Below are 23,039 nucleotides of genomic sequence, written 5' to 3'. Positions count from 1 at the left end.
AATACGGTAGAATTTTGGAAGGAGGGAGTCAAGGGTTTCTTGTGCTTCTCTTGGATTCCTTTGGAATCCTATCTTCCACACACAGTAGGTGTTTAATAGTTGACTAAAGGCATACTGGGTGCTGTTTCAACGTGCACCATGCTGATGTACATTTTTCAAAAACCAATTCTTTGGGGCTGCAACATCCTCAAATATAGCAAAACAGGTAGCTTAACTGGCACAGCTCACAACCTGAGTTCTGCCTTTGTAATTAAATGTAAATTATGATTCATTCTGAGGACAGTCAATTGCACTACTTTCATAAACGTTTAATTTCATTATTGAAAGTCAAGATTTCTCTAATAAGTTTTCCATTAACTCAGAACTTGATTTGCGGCAGGGGGCTTCCCAAACCCATGCAGTCCAGCGTGTCGCTTCTCCTCTAGAGGACTGTGGGCCGTTGGATGTGTGCTTCTCTGGTCACACCGCCCTTGAGGCCAGGGCACTCCTACGTGGGCTCACAGAGCATCCAGGCCCTCTGCCGCCCTCGCCTCTGACCCTTTCAGAGTTGGTGAAGACAGGATAATCTTCAGGGCTCTGAACTTCAGTTTCCTCATCTGAGAAATGAGGAAAGTATTAAGTAAGATAATAGATATGAAGATAAAATGCCTGGCTTTTTATCTGGGCTTCACAAGTAGATGTTCAGTAGACATTTGTTTCCTTCCTATGTCCTTGCCTTCTACATGATCCCTTCAATGCCAATTGGGACATTCTGTATTTTATAACCCATGAACCCAGAACCTGAAGATACTGAGTCCCGTGGAGCAGCAAAGTGTGGGAATCACACACCGCCTCCTGAGTGCCAGCTTACCTGCACAGAACATGCTGCACATTCCTCCACTGACCTCAGGGTCTATTTCCTGGAATCTGTTCCCCAGTTTATTGTGATTTCTACACATTCACTTCAATGTTTGGGTTAATTTCCTTGGGGGGTGTGAGCATGCACTCATGCTTTGTGCAAGCTGGCTCCCTGCCTCTGGAAAAAGTCTGGGGTGCACACCAGAGGCAGAACTGTCCCTTCCGGTGTCCCTTGGGGGTGGTCAGCCCCTTGCCTGTCTTATGTCTAAACGAGTCATACTCTTCCACATCTGAAGATGCTGCCCAGCCCCTAATTTGTCCCAGCCCCCATGTGTTGGACCATACCACCTTAGCCCTCTCTAGTCTGCAAAGCCATGAAACGAACGAGCCCCTCACCAGGGAGGAGGGTGGAAGACTTGGACGTTTTTGCACAGTGATGGTGACATGAAGGGCAAGTCCCTTTGAAAGCACTGCCTGGGCTGGACTGCAGCAGAACCCAGCACCCCAGGTCACACTTAGAAAATGGACTCTCCTTACTCTGCCTCAGGCTCTTTGCTACCATGACTTTAAGCTCAGACACTTCTAACCCTACCTGAAACGCCCCAGAAACACCTGACTTACGCTACTCTGGGCTCAAGTTTGCAGAGTGGTGGACCAAATGTCCTTTAGTGGCAGAGCCCTGGCTGACCACAGCTGTGCTAGTCACTGGAGTCTGAGAGCGGAGATGCCCCCAGAAGCTTTATGTGCTAGTCACGAGCCATTCCTGATGGCCGCATCAACCGTCTAAACTTCAGTAACTGAGAGGGCCCTTAAATTCTTTTCAGCCAGTCATTTTTTATTGGGTGTTAATTCTCGGTTAGGACATGAAAGGATCCAGAGGTATTGGGCAAAGGAGGTCATGGTTAGGAATGCAGAGTGGACCCTCCAAACACAACCCCTTCAGGGGTACTTGTGCAGCCAGCTGCTCATGTTTGAGTTCCTGTTAAGAAAGCCAGTGGTTGAAAAGCATGTAAGCTACCAGCACCATATAAACCTCAGGGACACTCCCTTTCTTCACATTGACACATGTGTTGTAATACTGGTAGTAATCTCTGTCCTCCAGGTGAACTTGGGAACCCCTTCTTCAGAGCTCCTCAAGCCCCAGGGATGGCTGGAAGGCATGCAGCTAAAAGAGCAGTCACCTTTTGCCAACTATGCCCCCGAGACCAGGACCAGAGAGAAGACCCTGTCTTTCACTTCCTCTCAGGCCCAAGTATTTCCCTCCTAGTTCTAAGAGAATGAATATATCTTCCATATGTTTTGTCTTTCTCCCCTAGCCTAAGCCCTCAGGCATTGGATACTTTCCGGCACCTAATCAATACTTGCATTTTTCCCTATAAGGTAGGTGCCGGAAGCTCAAATGCCTTCAAGGTTGGTCAAGCAAATAACATACATATGTAAATTAGGCAGACACTCTGATAAAATAGACAGTAGTGAGACCTCTTCCCATCCAAAATGTTCTTACTCTACCTAAAAGGTATTCACATGTTAAAAAATCACTCTGTCAGCCAAACATCTTTTGGGGGGATTCAGCTAGTTGGCCCTCCTCACTTAAGCAATCTGCTTTTACCTTTAATAAAATGATGCCTGGATTCCCCCCATTGGATCTTCCTTTTACCTAGAGGATTGACTCCTTTTGGGAAGCCCGTCTCCTCCTACATGGCACGTAGCAATCACATCAGAATAGGACAGCATTTCAGATCAAGGCCCACCAGTAGGCTTGAGGGTAGAGTTGCCATTTCGCTCCATTACCCATCCTGTTTCCCCTTCAGGGTGGTACCATAATTCTCTCCTTACCTTTATCTCAGCTCTTGAAAACATCCCCTTGCTTTGTTTTTTCACCAGCCAGTCACAGCTCACTCCTTGGAAGGCACGGCTTGGCTTCAACTTCTACCAAAACTGCTTTTTATAGGACATCAGTGTCTCCCACTGATAACCTATTGTCCTCCTGCATTGGCCAACACTCATCTGTCCTTCAGGCAGTCCTCTCCTGCTTGTACACCAGGACCCTGTGCTTTCTGGTTTCCCTGGCTCCTCTGGCCTCTCCCTTGCCATCTCTGTCCCTGAGGCTCTTCCCCCTGCTGTCTCTGGATGGATGTTCTCCCCATGGACTCATCTCCAGTTTGGGCAAGAAGCCCTGAAAGGAGCAAGTTGCTAACCCCCGACCTGTGTGGCGTGGGCCTAGGTAAAGGGTTGATTAAAGACAGTTCTGGACATGAAAGTGGACCAGGAGATTCAAAATGTATTTTAAGAATAACTGTTGTACTAGGCTGTACCTCTCCATCCAAAAGACATTTTTTTTTAGTGCCAATAAAATGTGCCAGACACTCTCCCAAGCACTGGGCTTGACATCATCATGCCTTGCTCTTGAGATGCAAAGATGAAAAAGACAGTCATTCAGTGTCTCACGTTGCTCGCAAACTGGAGGGAAACGAGCACTTGGTGGTAGGAAGTGCAGCGTGCAGTGGTAGCGTTTCCTTGAGAAACAGACCGGCTTTGGAGATGGACCTGCAGGAACCAAGAAGACAGGCCAGTTGTATGCACCTGTTAAACCAGTATAGACTGTGATAGAAGAAAATGTTAACAGTATTTTCTCATGTAATGCATGTAATGTGTAAATACATAGAGGTGAACCAAATAGGAATGGGAGCTTTGGTGGTCCAAAGGGGGTCCTTTTTCTCAAGACCTGTGTCAGCTGAAATTGTCTAGAAAACTAGATTGTCTAGAAACTTAACCTTGTGGTGTGGGAGTGAATCTTATTCACACATCTTGAACTGACAGAAAATCAAGTACAAAGCAGGAGGACAAAGATCTGGTGGACATGAATACATGGGCGGATGGGACATCACATTTCTCCCTGCATAGTGACTGCACTGAAGAGTCTGGGAGGGAACTGGTCCAGATTTCTGTGATTGTCATGAACTGACCTGGGTAGCAGTTTGGGAATTTGGGAATCAACAGCATTACCTGTTCCTGTTCTTTTCAGGACTATATATATATATATATATATATATATATATATATATATATATATTTTTTTTTTTTTTTTTTTTTTTTTTTTTTTAATTTTAATTTTTTTTTTTTTTTGCGGTACGTGGGCATCTCACTGTTGTGGCCTGTCCCGTTGCAGAGCACAGGCTCTGGACGCGCAGGCTCAGTGGCCATGGCTCACGGGCCCAGCCGCTCCGTGGCATGTGGGATCTTCCCGGACCGGGACACGAACCCGTGTCCCCTGCATTGGCAGGGGGGCTCTCAACCACTGCGCCACCAGGGACGCAGGACTATATTCTTAATGGGTAGCAAAGCCACCCCCTTCAGAGTGTGCTGGTCAGCTGTTATTCAGCTCACAGACAAACACTTCCTGGGCTACATTGAGCCAATGAGCATGGCAGATCAGGCTGTCAACTAAAATGTCTGAGCTGTGAGTCCATACGTAGAGAGAACAAGTTGAGGGAGCAGGTTTGCCAGAGTGGGGGGAGGTATGGCAGAGAAGAAATGCAAACAAGAAGATACACTGGTAGCAGTGCTTCTACAGGCAACCCAGGCTGACACCTAGGCCATCCAGACAGGCTGAGTGGTTCAGACCTTTAGAAAGAGATTTGCAAGGGCTTACTGGTACTAATGGTTTAATATTAGTTTGTCCCACAGCAGCTTATGGAAGACATGTATGTGTGTGTATGTGTGCATAATCTCCTTCTCCTTGCACATCTAGGACACTTCCCTGACCCTCACTCACCAGATTGCCTCCAGACCCCTAGGTGACCCCTTCAGTTTGCACTCCCTCCTTGTGCCTATTCCACTGTTCCAAGAGACGTTTCTCAAAAACGAGCTTGACAACTGTTAACTATTAATCACCAACTGTGGTTTCCCCAGGCTAACGAGCACAGAGACTCTACTCAAATTTTTTGCACCCAGGAATGCTCTCCATTGCCAGTGACATACCTGCATGTAGTACAGTGGAAAATACACAGGCTTTGAAATCAGGGATATACAGGTTCAAGCCCCACTGTCACTGATAGGTGCTGAGATCCGGAGCAAAGCACATGACTTCTTCATTCCTCATTTGCCTCTCTTGAAGCAGATAGTTTAGTTCAAGGTGTCTAAAGTTATCTACCAACCTCCTTTCATACTCCCAATATCAAGAAATTATAGAATGAATGTATTTTACAAATATTATATACTTATCATTGTTGGATAACAAGAGAATGTCATCAGTGATGCAGATATTTTGAGAAATTACTAAGACATAGAAGACAGTAATGAAGAAAACTATAGTCCGAAGTGCATACTTATGAAATATAGAGAAAAAAGATGAGAGAACTGTTAGGAATCTTATAGTTTCAAACATAATAGACACAACGAACAAAAGAAAGCTCAAGATATGCATTATGGTGAATGGTTGAGGAAAGCATGAGAAAAACAGTTGGGGAGATAATCCCTTCTTCCACTAATTTTTGCCTAGTGGTGACAACTCAGTCATTTGTCCCCTGGATGGTGAGATGAATGTGGACGCTTATTGTCAAGAGGCAGAAACTTCCCTGGAGGGCTGGTGACACCCAGGGAGAATGATGAATTCCCAACTCAGGAGGTAAGTACTGGTACATCCCACTTGGGAGGATTTTCCACAGCTGCCTCCATCCTCATCCTTCAACAAAAATCAGCAAAGATACTCAGCAAGAGAAGAGATGACACCAGAGGAAAAAGAGCTAATAAAGCAGCAAAAGTAAGACTGTAAAAGAAGTACAGTTGATATCCTTAGAGCGATAAGTGAGAATACTGCTGCTATGAAACCAAAAGAGGTAAATATGAAAAAAATTCATATATATAATGGTCTTGGCAATGAAAAATTTAGTAAATGGGTTGAACAGCAGAATGGATACAGCTGAAGTTTATCTAAATGAACTAGAGACACACAGAATAGGAATTTTTGAGAACTGCAGTACAAAAAAACCCAAAAAATTTAAAAAAAATTAAGAGATAAAGAAAATAAACATAAAATTTTCCAATATCTGTATACTGAAGAGTCGAAATGAAACTAAAAATACAGGTATTAGGGTATATGTCCAGTGCAGAAAGGACAAGCAACATGAGGAAAAAACTACACTGGGAGACACCAATGAGGAATTTTGGAATATAAAGAATAAAAAGAAATCCAAAAAAAAAAAAAGAAATCCTCAATAAAAACTTAACAAAAAAATGGTTTGGGGTATTCAACTAGTCCTGGGCAATACTAGATTCAAGAGAATAATAGAAAAAATATCTTCAGATTTTTGAGGAAACAATTTTGAGCTGAGAGTTTTATCCTTGGTCAAACTAGCTTTCATATGAAAGAACAAAACAAAAACACTTTGACATGCAATTACTCAGAAATTTGCCACATCGTAGCCTGTCATCTAAGAATTGCCAGATTATACTCTCTAGAAAAACATGAAATGTGTTTGTGATATAATAAGAAATACGTATTTTGGCCTTTGTCAGATCCTGGCCAGAGCTCCTAAAACCCTTATAATTTCCTATCCTAAAAGTGATTGGGGCATCTTTTCTTATATTTTGTTCTGTTCCCAGTTCTCATTCTCTGGAATGAGAAAGGTGAAAGGTCTTTTGTTATTCATAAGATGCACCTTTCAACCACACCTGAGTTTATGTTAATAAGGTTAATAAGGTGAGTTTTTGGAAAGCCCCTAAGGAGGGAGTTGTTTGCAAGAGGAAGCAACCATGTGATTATAGGGTTGGAACTTTCAGCACAGCTGCATGTCCAACCCCATCCCCACCCCCATTTATCCCCTCCAGGGAGGGGAGAGAGGCTGGAGGTTGAGTTAATTACTAATGGCCAATGATTCAATCAATCATGCCTACCTATTGAAGCCTCCATAAAAAATCCTAACCAAAGGGATTTGAAGAGCTTCCAAGTTGGTGAACATATCCATGTGTTGGTATGGTGGCACACCCAGAGAAGGCATGGTGTGTTTCTGTTTCTCACATCTCGTCCTATGTATCAGTTCCATTTGACCATTCTCAAGTTGTGTCCTTTTATGATAAAACAGTGATGGTAAGTAAGTATTAAGTGAGTTTACTTAGTGTCTTCCTGGGTTTTCTGGGCCATTCCAACAAATTATTGAAAAACCAAGGAAGGGATTGTGGAAACCCATGATTTAGCTTATTGGTTAGAATTCCAGGTAACAACTTTTACTTGTGATTGGCATCTGAAGTGGGGGCAGTCTTGTGGCACAGAGTCCTTAACCTGTGGGATCTGCATTAACTTCACGTAGTGTCAAACTTGAGTTAAATTGTGGGGCAGGGCTTCCCTGGTGGTGCAGTGGTTAAGAATCCACCTGCCAATGCAGGGGACATGGGTTTGAGCCCTGGTCCAGGACGATCCCACATGCCACGGAGCAACTAAGCCTGTGTGCACAACTACTGAGCCTGTGCTCTAGAGCCCGTGAGCCACAACTACTGAGCCCACGTGCCACAACTAATGAAACCTGCATGCCTAGAGTCCAGGCTCCACAACAAGAGAAGCCACCACAATGAGAAGCCTGAGCACTGCAATGAAGAAAAACACCAGCTCACCGCAACTAGAGAAAGCCTGCGTGCAGTAATGAAGACCCAATGCAGCCAAAAAAAAAAAAGAAAAAAATTGTGGGACATCTATTTGGTGTCTGCTGAGAATTGAAGAATTGCTTAGTGTGAAAAACCCATGCTTTTGGTGTCAGAAGCATTGTGAGGAGAATAGAGAAAACAATATCCTAGAGAAAGACATGGCAATTAAGAATAGTAAACAAAGAAACTATTAAAGCGTAGAGTTGAGTATAAAAAAACAGTTGATTGTAAAATAGTTCCACATATAGCATTAAAAAGAGGTTGATTTTCTTTAGAAATCAATAGAACAACATGTATATTGTTAAAAATTTAAGTGTGACCACAAAAAAAATGGTGAATAAATTCTGAATTACAAGAATAAGAAAAATTTGACAAAGAAAATGGAGTCAATCTAGCAAAGGTGAGAAAGAAAAAAAGAATAAGAAAAACTTGTTGGAAAGAAAACATTAAACAAGATGACAATAAATTTAAACATATGAACTACCACTGTTAATGGGAATAAGGTAAATTCCCTATCAAAAGTTAAGGACTTTCAGGCTGAAATTTACAAGAAACATACCTAAAACAAAATGACATGACAAAAGTTGGAAATAATACATTAGAAAATTTACAGCAGGGAAATACTAACAAAAATAAAGGTAGTGTAACAATGTTAATATCAGACAGAAAATAATTCAAATTCCTAAGCTTAAGTATCTCTCCCTGCTGTCTCTGGGGCAGGGCAGGTGTAGGGACAGTCAGCCAAGCTGCAGCTGCCACACTGCTATTAGACAGCAACTCACAGAAGCAACCGAAAGACCACATGCCATTGTCTCCTACTCGGGTGGTTCCAGGGTGAAAGCTATGATTCTACAAGAAGAAATAAGAATCAGCAACTTATGCATAAAGAGCATAGCTTCAAGACACAGCAAAAACCAGATAGAGATACAAAGTATAAATCCATAATTATAATGCATGACAGTATATTTCACACAGAATAAACAGAAATGTTAGTGACACTTCTGAGTATTTATCCAAAGGAAATGAAAACACTAACTTTAGAAGATACATGCACCCCCATGTTCACTGCAGTATTGTTTACAATAGCCAAGACATGGAAGCAACCTAAGTGTCCACTGATGGATGAATGGATAAAGAAAATTATATATATATATTATATAATAATAATTTATTATTATATAATATATATAATGGAATATTATTCAGCTATAAAAAAGAAGTAAATCCTACCATTTGCAACAACATGAATGGACCTTGAGGGCATTATGCTTAGTGAAATAAGTCAGACAGAGAAATGCAAATACTGTATGATCTCACGTACATGTGGAATCTAAAAAAGAGCCTAACTCAGTGATAAGAGAATAGATTGATGGTTACCAGAGGTGGGGTGTGGGGAGTGGAAGAAATGGGTGAAGGGGGTCAAAGGTACAAGCTTTCAGTTATAAAATAATTAAGTCATGGAGATGTAATGTACAGCATGGTGACAGTAGAGTTCATAATACTCTATCTATGAAAGCTGCTAAGAGAGTAGATCTTAAAAGTTCTCATCACAAAAGAAAAAGTTATAACTATGTGGGGTTACGGATGTTGACTAGACTTATTGTGGTGACCATTTTGCAATATACACATATATTGAATCATTATGTTGTACACCTAAAACTAATATAATGTTATGTGTTAATTATATATCAATTAAAAAAAAAGAGAACCCTTGTCAACTGTTGGTGGGAATGTAAATTGGTGCAACCACTGTGGAAAACTGTATGGTGATTCCTCAAAAAACTAAAAATAGAATTGCGATAGGATCCAGAAATCCTACTTCTGGGTATATATCCAAAGGAAATGAAAATAGGATATTGAAGAGGTATCCACACTACCAATTCATTGCAGCAGTATTCACAGTAGTCAAGATATGGAAACAGCCTAAGTGTCTATTGATGAATGAATGTGTAAAGAAGATGTGGCATATATATTATATAATCATATAATAAATATAATATTGTATTATATGTAATATATATAATGAAATATTATTCACCCTTAAAAATAAAGGAAATCCTGTCATTTGCAACAACATGGATGAAATTTGGACTTCCCTGGCGGTCCAGTGGTGAAGACCCCATGCTTCCAACGTGGGGGTTGCGGGTTCAATACCTGGTTGGGGAACTAGGATCCTGCATACCATGCAGCGCAGCCAAAAAAACCCCGATAACATCTGAGGGCATTATGTTATGTGAAATAAGCCAGACACAGAAAGACAAACATTGTAAGATCTCTCTTATATGTGGAATCTAAAAAAGTTGAACTCATGGAACCAGAGAGTAGAATATTGTTAGCCCAGGGCTGGGGTATGGCTATAGTTAATGATACTGTATTGTGTACTTGAAATTTGCTGAGAGCAAAATTTAAGTGTTCTCATCTCCCCTCACCCCCCAAAAAGTTAGCTTTTTGAGGTGATGAATGTGTTAATGAGCTTGACTGTGGGGATCCTTTAACAATCTATATGTATATCAAATCATCACATAGTACACCTTACATATAGGGAAAATAAATGATTCACAAGGAATATGTAATGTCCAAAGCAGAATTTAGAAACAATACAAAACCAATGGAAACAATTTTTTTTTTTCTTTTTTTGTGGTACGCAGGCATCTCGCTGTTGTGGCCTCTCCCGTTGCGGAGCACAGGCTCTGGACGCGCAGGCGCAGTGGCCATGGCTCACGGGCCCAGCCGCTGCGCGGCATGTGGGATCTTCCCGGACCCGGGCACAAACCCGCGTCCCCTGCCTCGGCAGGCGGATTCTCAACCACTGCGCCACCAGGGAAGCCCCGGAAACTATTTTAAAAGTGGTAAAAATGTACCCCTAAAAAGTCAACATGTCTGGACAGGTTTATAGGGAATTTAAGAAACCAAATCTTCAGTAAAAAGACATACTGTATATTAACAACAAATCCCGAGCATAGAGTATAGAAAATGGTTGATAAAATTCCCTATTCTATGAGACTGGAAAACTCTCCAGATGAGGAAAGATAAAAAACAAAGAACAAAAACCCAGCCACTTAAGAACATAGAGGCAAAAGTCCCCAATGATGTGTTAACAAACTAGATCCAGCATTGCATTAAAAATATAATATGTCATAACTTGGAAATAAATAAGGTGATACATGTATGGTATTTACAATAGTTCCTGGTACATAATAAGTGATAAATTAAACTCAGGTATTAGCATCCTAATTATGAATGAATGGTTCTAAATCAGGGATAATTTTTAGATAGTTCACCATATTAACCATTATTAGAGAAACAAATCATTTGACTACCTCTGTATTTGGCTAAATATTTGATAAAATTCAATGATCACTTCTGATTTTAAAAAATAATTCAATAGGTTTGAACAGGAGCCAAATTTTCAGTAAAGGACATTTACCAGAAACATACAATAAGCATTACATTTAATGGTATTGCATTATTATTAAGGACAGGAATGGGACAAAAATGCCCACTCTCATCATTTTACTGGAAGTGGTTAAAGAACAAATAAAAAGTGTTTTTTAAATGAATTATAGTACTGAAAAGAGGATACAACATTTGCACACATCTGCATATTGAAAATATCCAAAAAAGAAATTTAAAAATTTTGACAAATCAACAAAATATAAATGTACAAGAATGAAGTGCTGGGCTTCCCTGGTGGCACAGTGGTTGAGAGTCTGCCTGCCGATGCAGGGGACACGGGTTCGTGCCCCGGTCCGGGAAGATCCCACATGCTGTGGAGCGGCTGGGCCCGTGAGCCATGGCTGCTGAGCCTGTGCATCCGGAACCTGTGCTCTGCAACGGGAGAGGCCATGACAGTGAGAGGCCCGCGTACCGCAAAAAAAAAAAAAAAAAAAAAAAGGATGAAGTGCTTTCCTATATATCAGCAGTAACTGATTAGAAATGAAAATGAAATTAGAAAATTAGAATTAGAAATGAAATTTGAAAGTTAAAAATATCCCATGCATTCAGCAACACAAAACATAAAATAATTAGGTATAAACCTTATAAGATATATGCAAGATATATAAAAAGAAAATTGCAAACTTATGAAATAAAAATGTATATCATTAAGGGAGATAGTAATAAACAGACATTATATGTCTAGAACGAAAATTCAGTATTTACAAAAGTTATCTCTCTTCCCACCAACTTGTAGAACATAAAATCTCTGCCAGAGTTTTCATGGACATTCAAGTGGAAGAGAAAATACACAAGAATAACCAAGGGAACATTTGACACAGAATATTAATAAATAATATACTATTAAGCTAATAAATTATTGAAACCTTATGATACATGCACAGGGCTCAACAGATTAATTGAACAGAATGGTAAATTTTATAATAGACTCAGGAATTTGTGGTACTCTTACCTGTATCTGTGGTTAAAGTAGCATCTCAAATCAGTGGGGGAAACATGGACTACTTTTAACAACACTGTTGGAATAATTGACTATGAATTTGAAAAAACAAAATAAGACACCTAGTTCATGCCATGAAGTAAAGAAAGTAGCTGTATTTAAGAGCCATTTTTTTAAAAAAATATAAGCATTAGGAAAAATTTAAGAAAATACATAAAAATATTTTGGGGAAGCACATATAATCTAGATACTTTTTATAAAACATTTGCAGAGAATTTTACCAAAAACTAAGAATAACTTCTAGAAGAAAGAAAAACCATTAATAAATTAAATCACAAATCACAGACTTCTGGAAAGCAACATTCCTCAGGTTAGGGATTACTATATATAAATATATGAAGAGCTTCTAAAAATCAATAAGAAAAATGCAAATAATTGAAAAATGGGGAAAGGATATTAAAAGGAAGTCCACATATTAAGAACAACATATGAAAAGATGTTCAACTTAAAAGGACATGTAACTTTAAGCCATAGTACTATATTTTGTTTTGTTTCTCTGGTTTGCAAAAACTAAAAAGACTAATGACATTCACTGATGACAAGAATGTGGAAAGCCAAGCATTCTTGTACGCAGCAGGTGACAGGGTAGAGAAGCTTGGTGAAGCTTCCTGGGAGTGAAGTTGCCATTCTGTTTAAATGTAGAATGCATATACGTTTTGATGAGGAAATTTCGCTTATAGGACTTTAGTCTTTAAAAAAAAAAAGCTTTTATATGCACATAATGCTATATGCACAAGGATGCTTATTCCAGAACTTTTTATAAACAGAAATTTGAAGTAATATAACAACATGCAAACAAAAGAAGCGCGAAGAGCATTTGGCTCACCATCCAAGTGCACTAAGATGAAGCCGCTGCAGCCGCGCTGACCAACAGTGCACTTGGTGCTTCAGACAAAGAGATTAAGGAAATAATAGGATGAAGCACTCTGTGCTTCAGAGAGAAGAAATTAGAGACTAACAGGATGCTCTGTGCTTTGGACAGATAGGCCCTTGGATAGTTGTCTGCATTTTAGGAAGAATTTTAATGAACCCCACTTCTTGCATCTTCCCATACATAGGAAAGCACTATAATCATTAACTTGAGGTATCTGTTCTTTATGACTAGCAGTGTTCTTTTATCAAGATGTATGCTTGACTGCATGTACTCCACAACAAAAATTACATGTAAACTAGGCTCCCCCTACTACTTTGGAGCAGTTTCTCAGAGCTATCTGAGAGGATGTCTCTTAGGCTATTGTCCTCAGTAAGACCCTGAATAAAACATAACTCACAACTCTCATATTGTGCATTTTTCTTTCAGTCAGCAGTTTTGGTGATCGTGAAGAGATCCAGAGCAGATTCCTCTCCTTTGCCTGACCTCTACCAGGATCTGGAGCCTTGGTGCCAGCAAGGACCCCTTGTGCCCGTCCATATCCTCAGTGAGTCAAGATGGCTGGGTAAGTCTCTCCTGGTCTCAGATCTCCTGTTTTGGTTGACATTCCTGAGTTTTATTGGGCGGTTGTTAAACTCCTTGCTATGAGGCATAGGTTTTTCTTGAATTTAGGTTCAAGAAGAGGTACTTGGGTTCCCCAGTTGAAAGACACTGGGATGACTTTGTTCAGCTGAAAGACACTGGGAAAGTTGAGACTGGGTGATTAAGTGGGGGACTAGCATGGCATCCTTCCTTGAATTGACTACTTTAACAAGTAGCTTGTCAGAATAAAAGTAAAGATTCCCTGTGAGAGCTTTCAGCTCCTAAGAGAAGGGACACAGATCCTCCAGGCCAGGTATGGCTTTCTCAGGCAACTGGGAAATTTACAAGAGTTGTTGAGTCGAGTCCTCATACTGTCCAGCAGTTCCATAGGGAAGGCCACTCATTAATTTAAAAACTCACTCATCTGGGGACACACACATGCATGTAAGGATTGGCCATCTAGTGCTCTGAGTGCCCACGGTGGTTTTAGGCTGCAGGAGGGAGAAACTGAGACACATAACAGAGCTGAAATGACTCTAGGGTAACATCTAGAGGAGTTAAGCTCACAGAAAGCACACCAGCCCCCCACAGTTTTCAATAGTAATTTTACCCTGACCAAACAACCCTGAAATGGAAAACAAAGCCTTCAAGTCAGAAGAAAGGGGCCCTCCGATTAACACTGCGGCTGTGTTTATGTACCTATGGGGCTTATACTGGCATGTACTTAACTGGGAACTAAAGAAAATCTCACCCTGAAAATGGCCAAGATGGGGCTCTTTTGACATTCCAAAACTGGTTTTTGTGTACACAGAGAAAACCAGCTTGATAAAACATCTTTTCAAAATTCTGACCCTAAGTGAACAAAAGTCCTTTTAGGAGAGCTTACAATTATCTCCCTGTGCCTTTGAGATATAAATGTTCTACCACATGCTCTCAGGAAACTCTTATCTAGACCATCTCCAATTCCTGAGACTAAGGAAGAAAAAAAGATAAAATAGGCTTTTTAAAAAACTCAAGGGAGTAAATTTAACTTATTCCAACTCTTATTATAAACTAGTGAATCAGGTATTGTAATACCTGATTCATGACTAAGTTTTAAAATGAAGGTATGAGATCTCTGATTGTGACTATCTATTTGAACAGTGTGTACATTATAGTCATATGTTTCTACGTTTGGATGGTATTATGAAAATTAATTTGTAAAGGAGTGCTATTTAATTGGCTTAAAGAAAATTAAGCACTCATATATAGTCTCAAGAATATAATAGAAACTAACCCAAATGTTTTTTAAGATTGTGTTATGTAGGATAAATCTTTAGTGAATAAAAAGAAGTTTTAGTTTGTTGGTTTAATTAAATAGGCTATCTTTAGAGTTAACAGCATTAAATGTACTTTTATTGTACATAGGTTTACTAAACATCAAATAAAATCATGTTATCTTTGTTACAAAATTTGCCAAGAGGAAAAATAACTTGGTATAATGATATTTTTGTAAGTAGATTAAAATGCAAATGGGGCAAGAGTTTTTAAGTGAGCTCTCTAAAACATACCATGTTCTATGGTATGTCTACTTAAAAATAGTTTCTCCAAATATTTAAAACTTTAGAGTTCTGCTAAATTAAATTAAATGATGGAAGTTTATTGAATATCCATATCATTTCCAAGTAAAATACTGAAACATTAATTGCTAAGTAAGTCTTAGTTTACCTACTTTTGTCTTCCTATTAGAGAAAAACTAAAGATGTTTGGGTTTATTGGACACATACCTTGTACTACTTTGAGTAAATAAATTATGTTGTGGGAAAATGTGTGTTTGCAGAGATTATGGAATGTGTTCGTAAGTCTGCCAATCAGGAAATGCTGGTGTGACAGTTTATGATTGCTTGCATCTTGGTTTTCACTAGAGGCTGGGGTTTTTAAGGGTTGAGAATTTGGATTATGTAAATAAAACTACTAAAATTAATAAGGAAAGTATCTTTGTATGCAAGGAAATTTTTTAAAAGGGTATAAGGAATAGAAATGCATTTTGTTAAGGGAAAAGAAAATGATTTTGTCCTAAAGAGAGGTTAAGAGAGAAAGAGAAAGAAAAAGGGAAAGCATAGGACAAAATCTGAAATTAAAAAAGGAAGTTGTAGAAGATTTGTGGAAAAGAAACCCCGGCAAAGAGTTTAATGTGTGGTCAGGTCAAGTTAAAATGGACTTAATTGATTGAAACAATTCTAATATTAAAAGTAAGCTAGTGTAAAACTAGAATTTTATTTTCTGTTAAGAGGACAAAGTTCTCTTGGAATATTGATCTGTTTTTGATAATAGATTGTAAAATTTTCTTTACCTTTTAAGTGATCTGTTGTAACTTTTTGTGTTTGCCTTTAAAATCTTATTGTCCCTTTGGTTAAGTGAATAACTAAGTGTTGTTTCTCAGAGACCTATGATCCTATTTGACCAAGTATTTTAAAACCTTTATCTTGGAAAAACTTCCTCAAATAAAATTTTAAATGAATTTTTTTGACGTCTAACTAACTTTGAGATGTTTCAGAGGGCCTCTGAAATATCTCAGAGAGATATTAAACTAATGAGCCTTATTGATATATTAAATTACATGAGAAACATTTTAAAATAAATGATGATAAACCTTCTTAGGTTATATTGTATGGTTAAATGTTATTAATATAAATATTCTAGAAATTTTATGAAATCTCTAAAATTCAGATATGTCTTAATATAATATTATCATTCATAATCCTAATTATTATCTTGAAATATATGTCACAGAAATAACCAACTTTCTTTGTCAATTATATTTTAATCAGGTTGTTAACCATGCCATTTAAAGTCTTTTGTCATTTATAGACAATTATTATTGTATTCTTATACTTTTGCAAAAATGCTGCATCAAGAAGATTTATATATTTTTAAATTTATTTTTAAAAAATTATTTATTTATTTATTTATTTGCTTACTTGGCCATACCGCATAGCTTCCAGGGTCTTAGTTCCCTGACCAGGGATCTAACCCGGGCCCTGGTGGTGAAAGCCCTGGGTCCTAACCACTGGACCACCAGGGAAATTCCCAAGAAAATTTATAGGAATGACTTTTTTTAAAACAAGCACAGGTTTCTGATAACTTTCAGATCATACTACTGAACTGGGTAAGAAATTAAAGAATGCTATTGAACACACTGATGGCTTCATAAAACTTAACAGAAGATCAAAATAAACAAAAATTAATTACATAGGACTGAATGAATTGATGAATATGGTTATAAATTTTATGACTTTTGTCTAACATATTACTCAGTTAAAAAAAAAATTTGCTTTCCAGATATAAGGAAACCTTTCTCCTTACGCTAATTATGACTTACAGCAATTCGGTAAATTATACTTTTGTAAGCAGAATTGAAACATTTATCTTTTCTCTGTACCTGATCCTCCAGAATTAAAAACTCTTAGTGAGTATTATTTTCATGGCAATATAGTTATTTGCATATGTTCAATAAGAATCTGTTCTCCTTGTATGGACACCAAGGGGGGAAAGCAGTGGGGGGTAAGAGTGGTGGTGTGATGAATTAGACAATTGTGATTGACATGTATACTCTGATGTGTATAAAACTGATGACTAATAAGGACTTGTTGTATAAAAAAATAAATAAAATAAAATTCAAAAATTAAAAAAACCAGAAAACTAAGGTACAGGTTTTAGTATCACAGTCTAGAAAGGAACTTTAGTAATCATCTAGTTCTATGGTCATAACGATCATAACAATCTTGGATAGCAGTCAATATTATTCTTGACAATTTCTAGGCATTTATATATTATATATGTTCCTTCAGCCAGTTCTTGAGTTTTATCACCTAGTTGGTCAAAGGGATTCTTTCTTATGTTGAAATGAAATACCTTCTACTGGCAGAGACTATGTTGTAATTCATCTTTGTGCTTCTGCAGTCTCCTGTTGTATTAGGCAACAAGGCAGTGGCCTGTATTGTGTTTTTATTGATTGAAACAGTGCCTAAATAAATGCTTTAATTAAAAAAAATAAATAAAAAATAAAGGGAGTCTTTTGTAGGCAAAAAAAAAAAAGAATCTGTTCTCCTTATAACAGGACATAGTTGGAAACATTGGCTGTATTATCATGACTTTGACTGGAATGCCATATTTGAGAACATACATAGAATCAGATATGACCAGACAGCTTTAAAGAACTAAGATGGACTTTATGGAGCCAAAAAAGCCTTTAGAAAAACAACCTGGTACCTTACTTACAGGGTTCCCAGCAACCTTACCAGATGAATAAGAAAGGTCACTTCCTGACAGGTGCAGGGATCTCAAGATATTCTGGGGAGCTTAGGAAGACAGGACTTCACTCAAATCTATAAGTATTACAGGTGAGTCTGATGACAAGTCTTTAGCATAAATTTCCTGGCCTTGAGGGGCCTTTTAAAGTTCAACCTGAGATTCCTTATGGAAAGTTCCAGCAAAGCAAATTTAAAACAGCTTATATGATCAATTGCTTTTCTTGATATACTTATGTAAATAATCAGGCCAAGTTTATTGAAACCAGACTTATTTTGCAACCAAGTTAGCCTTAGTTTGGCTATATTTGGTTGAAATGAGGATCATTTTAGAGAGAAAAATTACGTTTCAGTAATACACCTTTGTGGATATTAAGTTCTAGCGCTATTAATTCTCTTTAAGTTTTCATATGTATATACCTCCTAAGACTCACTTCCTAGATGGCTCCTTGTTGCTATGTTACATTATTACAAAATTTAATTGAATTATTGAAAGGACATTTTAGGCTTGTTTCTGAAGTTTATCACTATAATCTCTCTTTGGATGAAGATCAGATGCCCCAAGAACTAGAACCAGGAAAATATATACTGAAAAAGATATCTTAAAGGACACTCTCCAGCCTAGGTAGAAAGGCCTTTATCAGGTACTTTTGACTAGCTCATACACAACAAAACTAAAGGGAATTGACTCTTGGATTCATATTTCCTGCTTAAAAAGGGCCTTGCACTGGACTGGTCTACAGAGAGGATTGTTAACCTCAAACTCACCTTAAAGCAATGCTAAAACAGAGAAGAAGGGTCTCCACAGCAGGACAAGAAAAAGGTGACATTAAAAGTAGAGAGTTAGTGGGCTTCCCTGGTGGCGCAGTGGTTGAGAGTCCGCCTGCCGATGCAGGAGACGCGGGTTCGTGTCCCGGTCCGGGAGGATCCCACATGCCGCGGAGAGGCTGGGCCCGTGGGCCATGGCCGCTGAGCCTGCGCGTCCGGAGCCTGTGCTCCTCAATGGGAGAGGCCACAGCAGTGAGAGGCCCGCGTACCGCAAAAAAAAAAAAAAAAAAAAAAAAAAAAAAAGTAGAGAGTTAGTTATCCTAAGATGCTGGAGCAGACCAATATGTTTATTTATACTGTTTTCTCGATTTCTTGGACTTTTACATTTGAATTATGACCTTATTAATGCTATTAGCTATATTACTTGTATTCTGCTTATTTTCTTATATTGCCCGATATGCAACGGAGTCTTTGCCAAAAATAATGATGGCTAAGTGACTTGAAATGATTAACCAGATATATAATTCCATATAAGATTCAGATGGACTGTAATAGTATAAATTCTAGATATGGAAATAAACAACAAGGGTGAATTTTTCCTGTATCATAACAGACTAGTAAGACAGGTGGTCCAGAGACCTTTATAGCTACCATTAGAATGGCTCAGTTTGGTCATAACACATTGAGTGGTCTATCAATGAAATCCTTGCTTGACCTAAAAGTGAACCTTCCTAGTGCAGTGGGACAAATTGGTCATGAAATGCTTCCCAAACTTTGGTTGAATTTATGACCAAAAGGGGGGAATTGCAAACAAAAGAACAGCAGTGAGCATTTCTCTCTCCATCCAAGTCTACAAAGATTAACCCACTGCAGTTGCTGACCCACAGTGCTATTGGTGTTTCAGACAAAGATTAAGGTGATAACAGGATGGGATGAGGCACTCTGTGCTTCAGACAGAGGAAATTAAGGACAATAACAGGAGGCTCTGTGCTTTGTACAAACAGGCCCTTGAATAGTTGGATGCATTTCAGGAAGAATTTTAATGAGCCCCATTTCTTGCATCTTCCCATACATAGAAGAGTACTATAATCATCACCATGAAATGACTGTTTTCTGAGACTAGCAGTGATCTTTTACCAAGATGTTTACTGACTGCATGTATTCCATAAGAAAAATCGCATATAAACTAACCTCCCCAGGACCTCTCTGGAACAGTATCTCAGAGCTATCTGAGAGGCTGTCTCCTAGGCTACCATCCTCAGTAAGACCCTGAATTAAACTTAACTCACAACTCTCATGTTGTGCGTTTTTCTTTCAGTCAACCAGCATCTACTCTGGAGTATGATGCAGTCGTTAAATAGAATGATGTAGACCTACATGGACCGACAAGAAAAGAAATACTGTTAAACAAGAAAAAGAAAACTATGTATAAATGGTTCTGTTGTTTACAATATTTTAAATGATATTTAAAATGATAAATGCTTATACAAATATGTTTGCGTTTGCATAGAAAAGGGTCTGGAAATTGCATCCTGCCTGGCTGACAGTGATGAGTCCAGAGGCTGGAGAAGGAGGGGTTCCTGATTGGTGTGTTGTTTGAAGCCCTCAGGCTGCTGTGAGGCTTGACTGAGTGAACCCGGGTGAAGCACCAATCACAGAGCCCATTACTTTTGCAAAAGGCAGGTTCTTTTTGAGGTTGAGGGTGAAGCTCAAAGTGCTGCACATTATTAAGCCACACTCTTCAATTCATTGACCTCGAGTGCTAACGCATCATCTTGAAGGGCTTACTGTAAATCACTTCTACCCAGCTGCGCGAGCCCGGGTCTGGGAATGGAGGGTGTGGGACACGGAGGACTGAGTCCCCCTTGGTGTAGCTCTGAGCTCTGGTATGACAAAGTTGATTCATGGCGACATTGGAACCTCACTTGCACTGGAAAAACCCCCAGAGGGTGGGAAATTAAGATGCTGCAGGCCTCCCAGCCCTGTCACCTTTAGTGGGGCATGTAATTAATGTGTAAGCTGTTCAACCATGTTGTATTAATTGTGTCTGTAGCCAGTGCCCAATGTGACAAGATTAGCAGAGAGCACAGTTATTTGTCAGTGAGTTGTCACAGTTTAATTGTCCTTTAAATGCTTCAGAATACAGCAGAGGTTGAATAAGGCAGGGACAGATTACCTTTGCTTACCTGAGAACCAGCCCATGGAGGCACTGAGAACGCTAAGTGCAGTTTCCAAATCGTGAATCTCAAATGAAGGTGTATCAGCATGCATTGCTTTTTCCATCTTTGCCATGTCCTTCCTCTCACCCCTGACATCTATCTATTAATAATCATGGTAGCTACCATCAGTTGAGGGCTAACCATAGGCCAGTTTAGAAACAGCATCTCCTTTGAATTTTGGAATAAACCTGAGCCTTGGTTATTGTGTTATGGCCATTTTACAGATGATGAAACTGAAGTTTAGAAAAGTTAGGTAACTAGTCCAAGATCCTGTGGCAGATAACTCGAAAAACTGGGAATAAAACTCAGTCCAAAACTGTGTGCATATATGTGTATGTATGTGTGTGTGTGGGGGGGGTTGCTGGAATATTCTCCCATGTGTGAAATCCTCTCCATCTTCTAGGACCTAGTTTAAGTGTGACTCTCAGAAATGTCAGACCTCTTCAGAGAAGCTGTCCCCAATATCTCTGCATCTTAAAGAAGTTAACTATTGTCTAATATCCCACAGGTTAGTAGAATTCACTCTTGCACCTCCCTCTCATCAGTTTGCTCATACACAGGTCCAAGGTAGCCATCAGGTTGTTCAGGGACAGAAAACTCTGTGTTGTGCCCTGGAACTGGCAAGCCCAGCTGGAGACCTGTCCCTGCTTCCCCCAAGCTCTCTGATGTATGCTCCCTTCACAACCAGCCAGCCAGGGAACTTGTCTCCTTATCAGTACTAGGGGTTTACCCTGGATTTCTTTATTTGAAGCAAAATCTTCTTCCTGGAATCTTTTGCTTGATCTTCTTTGCCCAAGCCTGGGGTCACTGCTTCTGGAAATGGATCTCTAATCTGTTTTCTTGAACTGAAGACACTGGTAACTTCTAGCTAAATTTTCTTTTTTAAAAGAAACTTTATTGGAGTACAGTTGCTTTACAATGTTGTGTTAGTTTCTGCTGTACAGCAAAGTGAATCAGCTATATGTATACATATATCCCCTCTTTTTTGGATTTCCTTCCCATTTAGGTCACCACAGAGCACTGAGTAGAGTTCCCTGTCCTATACAGCAGGTTCTCATTAGTTATCTATTTTATGCATAGTAGTGTATATATGTCAATCCTAATCTCCCAGTTTATCCCACCCCTCCTTTCTCACCTTGGTATCCATACATTTGTTCTGTATGTCTGTGTCTCTGTTTCTGCTTTGCAAATAGATTCCTCTGTACCATTTTTCTAGATTCCATATATATGCATTAATATATATTTGTTTTTCTCTTTCTGACTTATTTCACTCTGTATGACAGTCTCTAGGTCCATCCGCCAGCTAAATTTTTTGAAACAAAAAACTCTGCACTTTCCATTCTTGGGTAAATGGATTAGGGAGCCATTGCGATTCCCTCTCAATCCTACTGGAAGAGAGGTATTAGGATAAAACTGACCGACTGGTTGATTACAGTGGCAAAAATAAGCAGAAACAGCTTACCTGGCCATATTGTATTGAAACCATCTCCTCACTCCTCCCTGTATCCTTGAATTATACCATATGACCTTTGCAGTTTCCCCCAATTAAACAGAGTCTATTTCTCCACCACTTGACTCTGACGTCTTTTGGTTTGTTGCAAGCAGAGGCATGAAAAGCACTTGTGTAATTGGGCTTTCCTATTCTGGTGCTGCTGCCTCCACCCTGAAAACAGGCCTGGGACGGGGCACCTGAAGGATTAGGGACTTGGGGAGCAGAGTGTCCATGGTTGCCCTAGCCAGGTCATCCTAAATCACCTGACAGCCAGTCCTGGACCCTGGACATGGGGCTGAGCCACCTAGCTATTCCAGACACGGGAGAAATAAATGCTTCCCTTACCCACCAGGATGGTATTAAACCTTTTCCAAATAAAATCTGAAAAAAAAAACCCCCGATATTACAGAAAACAGCATCTGTTTTAATTTTCAAGCATTTGATTTCTTTTAATTTATTTATCTTCTCAAATCATATTGATTTGGTAAAAATGAAGCCTGTTCATTATAAAGAATGGAAATAATACAGAAAAAGAAAGTTTTAAAACGACCTTAGATCTGCAACAGACATCTCAGCCTCAGGTGGCCCTCACCTCAGACATCTCTGTACCCATATCAACCATAAAAGGTGCAAGTATAAACAAAGAAAGAATTTTTGATAAAAATGGGATTAGTGACACCTACTATTTTCAATATAAAAGTATTTTATTAAATTTTACTTTAATTTAAAAGAAGAAAATGGGGTGGTATTTAAATGAAGGAAACTGCCTATTTTCAAATAAATGTTGCCTTGGCACAAAAGATATTATTTTGTAAAAGTGCCCTCTAAGATCAAGAACAAGGATGTGAAAAACATTAAGAGGTTGGCTTCTTTATGTTTTTAATTT

At 39.0% G+C, this 23,039-nt stretch overlaps 1 protein-coding gene across 5 annotated transcripts in view; it reads left to right on the top strand.

Moving 5' to 3' along the window:
* The window catches only part of LOC136793700 (uncharacterized), a 184,155-nt gene that overhangs the window by 52,844 nt on the left and 108,272 nt on the right, over window positions 1-23,039 (top strand). For all 5 annotated transcript variants that reach the window (XM_067027490.1, XM_067027491.1, XM_067027493.1 and 2 more), the window contains exons 4-5: window positions 1,940-2,089; window positions 13,233-13,368. In XM_067027490.1, coding sequence (XP_066883591.1) covers window positions 1,940-2,089; window positions 13,233-13,368 — 286 coding nt within the window. The remainder of the gene's footprint in view (window positions 1-1,939; window positions 2,090-13,232; window positions 13,369-23,039) is intronic.

Source organism: Kogia breviceps, chromosome 2 (assembly GCF_026419965.1).
Source record: "Kogia breviceps isolate mKogBre1 chromosome 2, mKogBre1 haplotype 1, whole genome shotgun sequence".
NCBI classification, from domain to species: domain Eukaryota; kingdom Metazoa; phylum Chordata; class Mammalia; order Artiodactyla; family Physeteridae; genus Kogia; species Kogia breviceps.
This window is presented reverse-complemented; position numbering and strand designations above follow the sequence as displayed.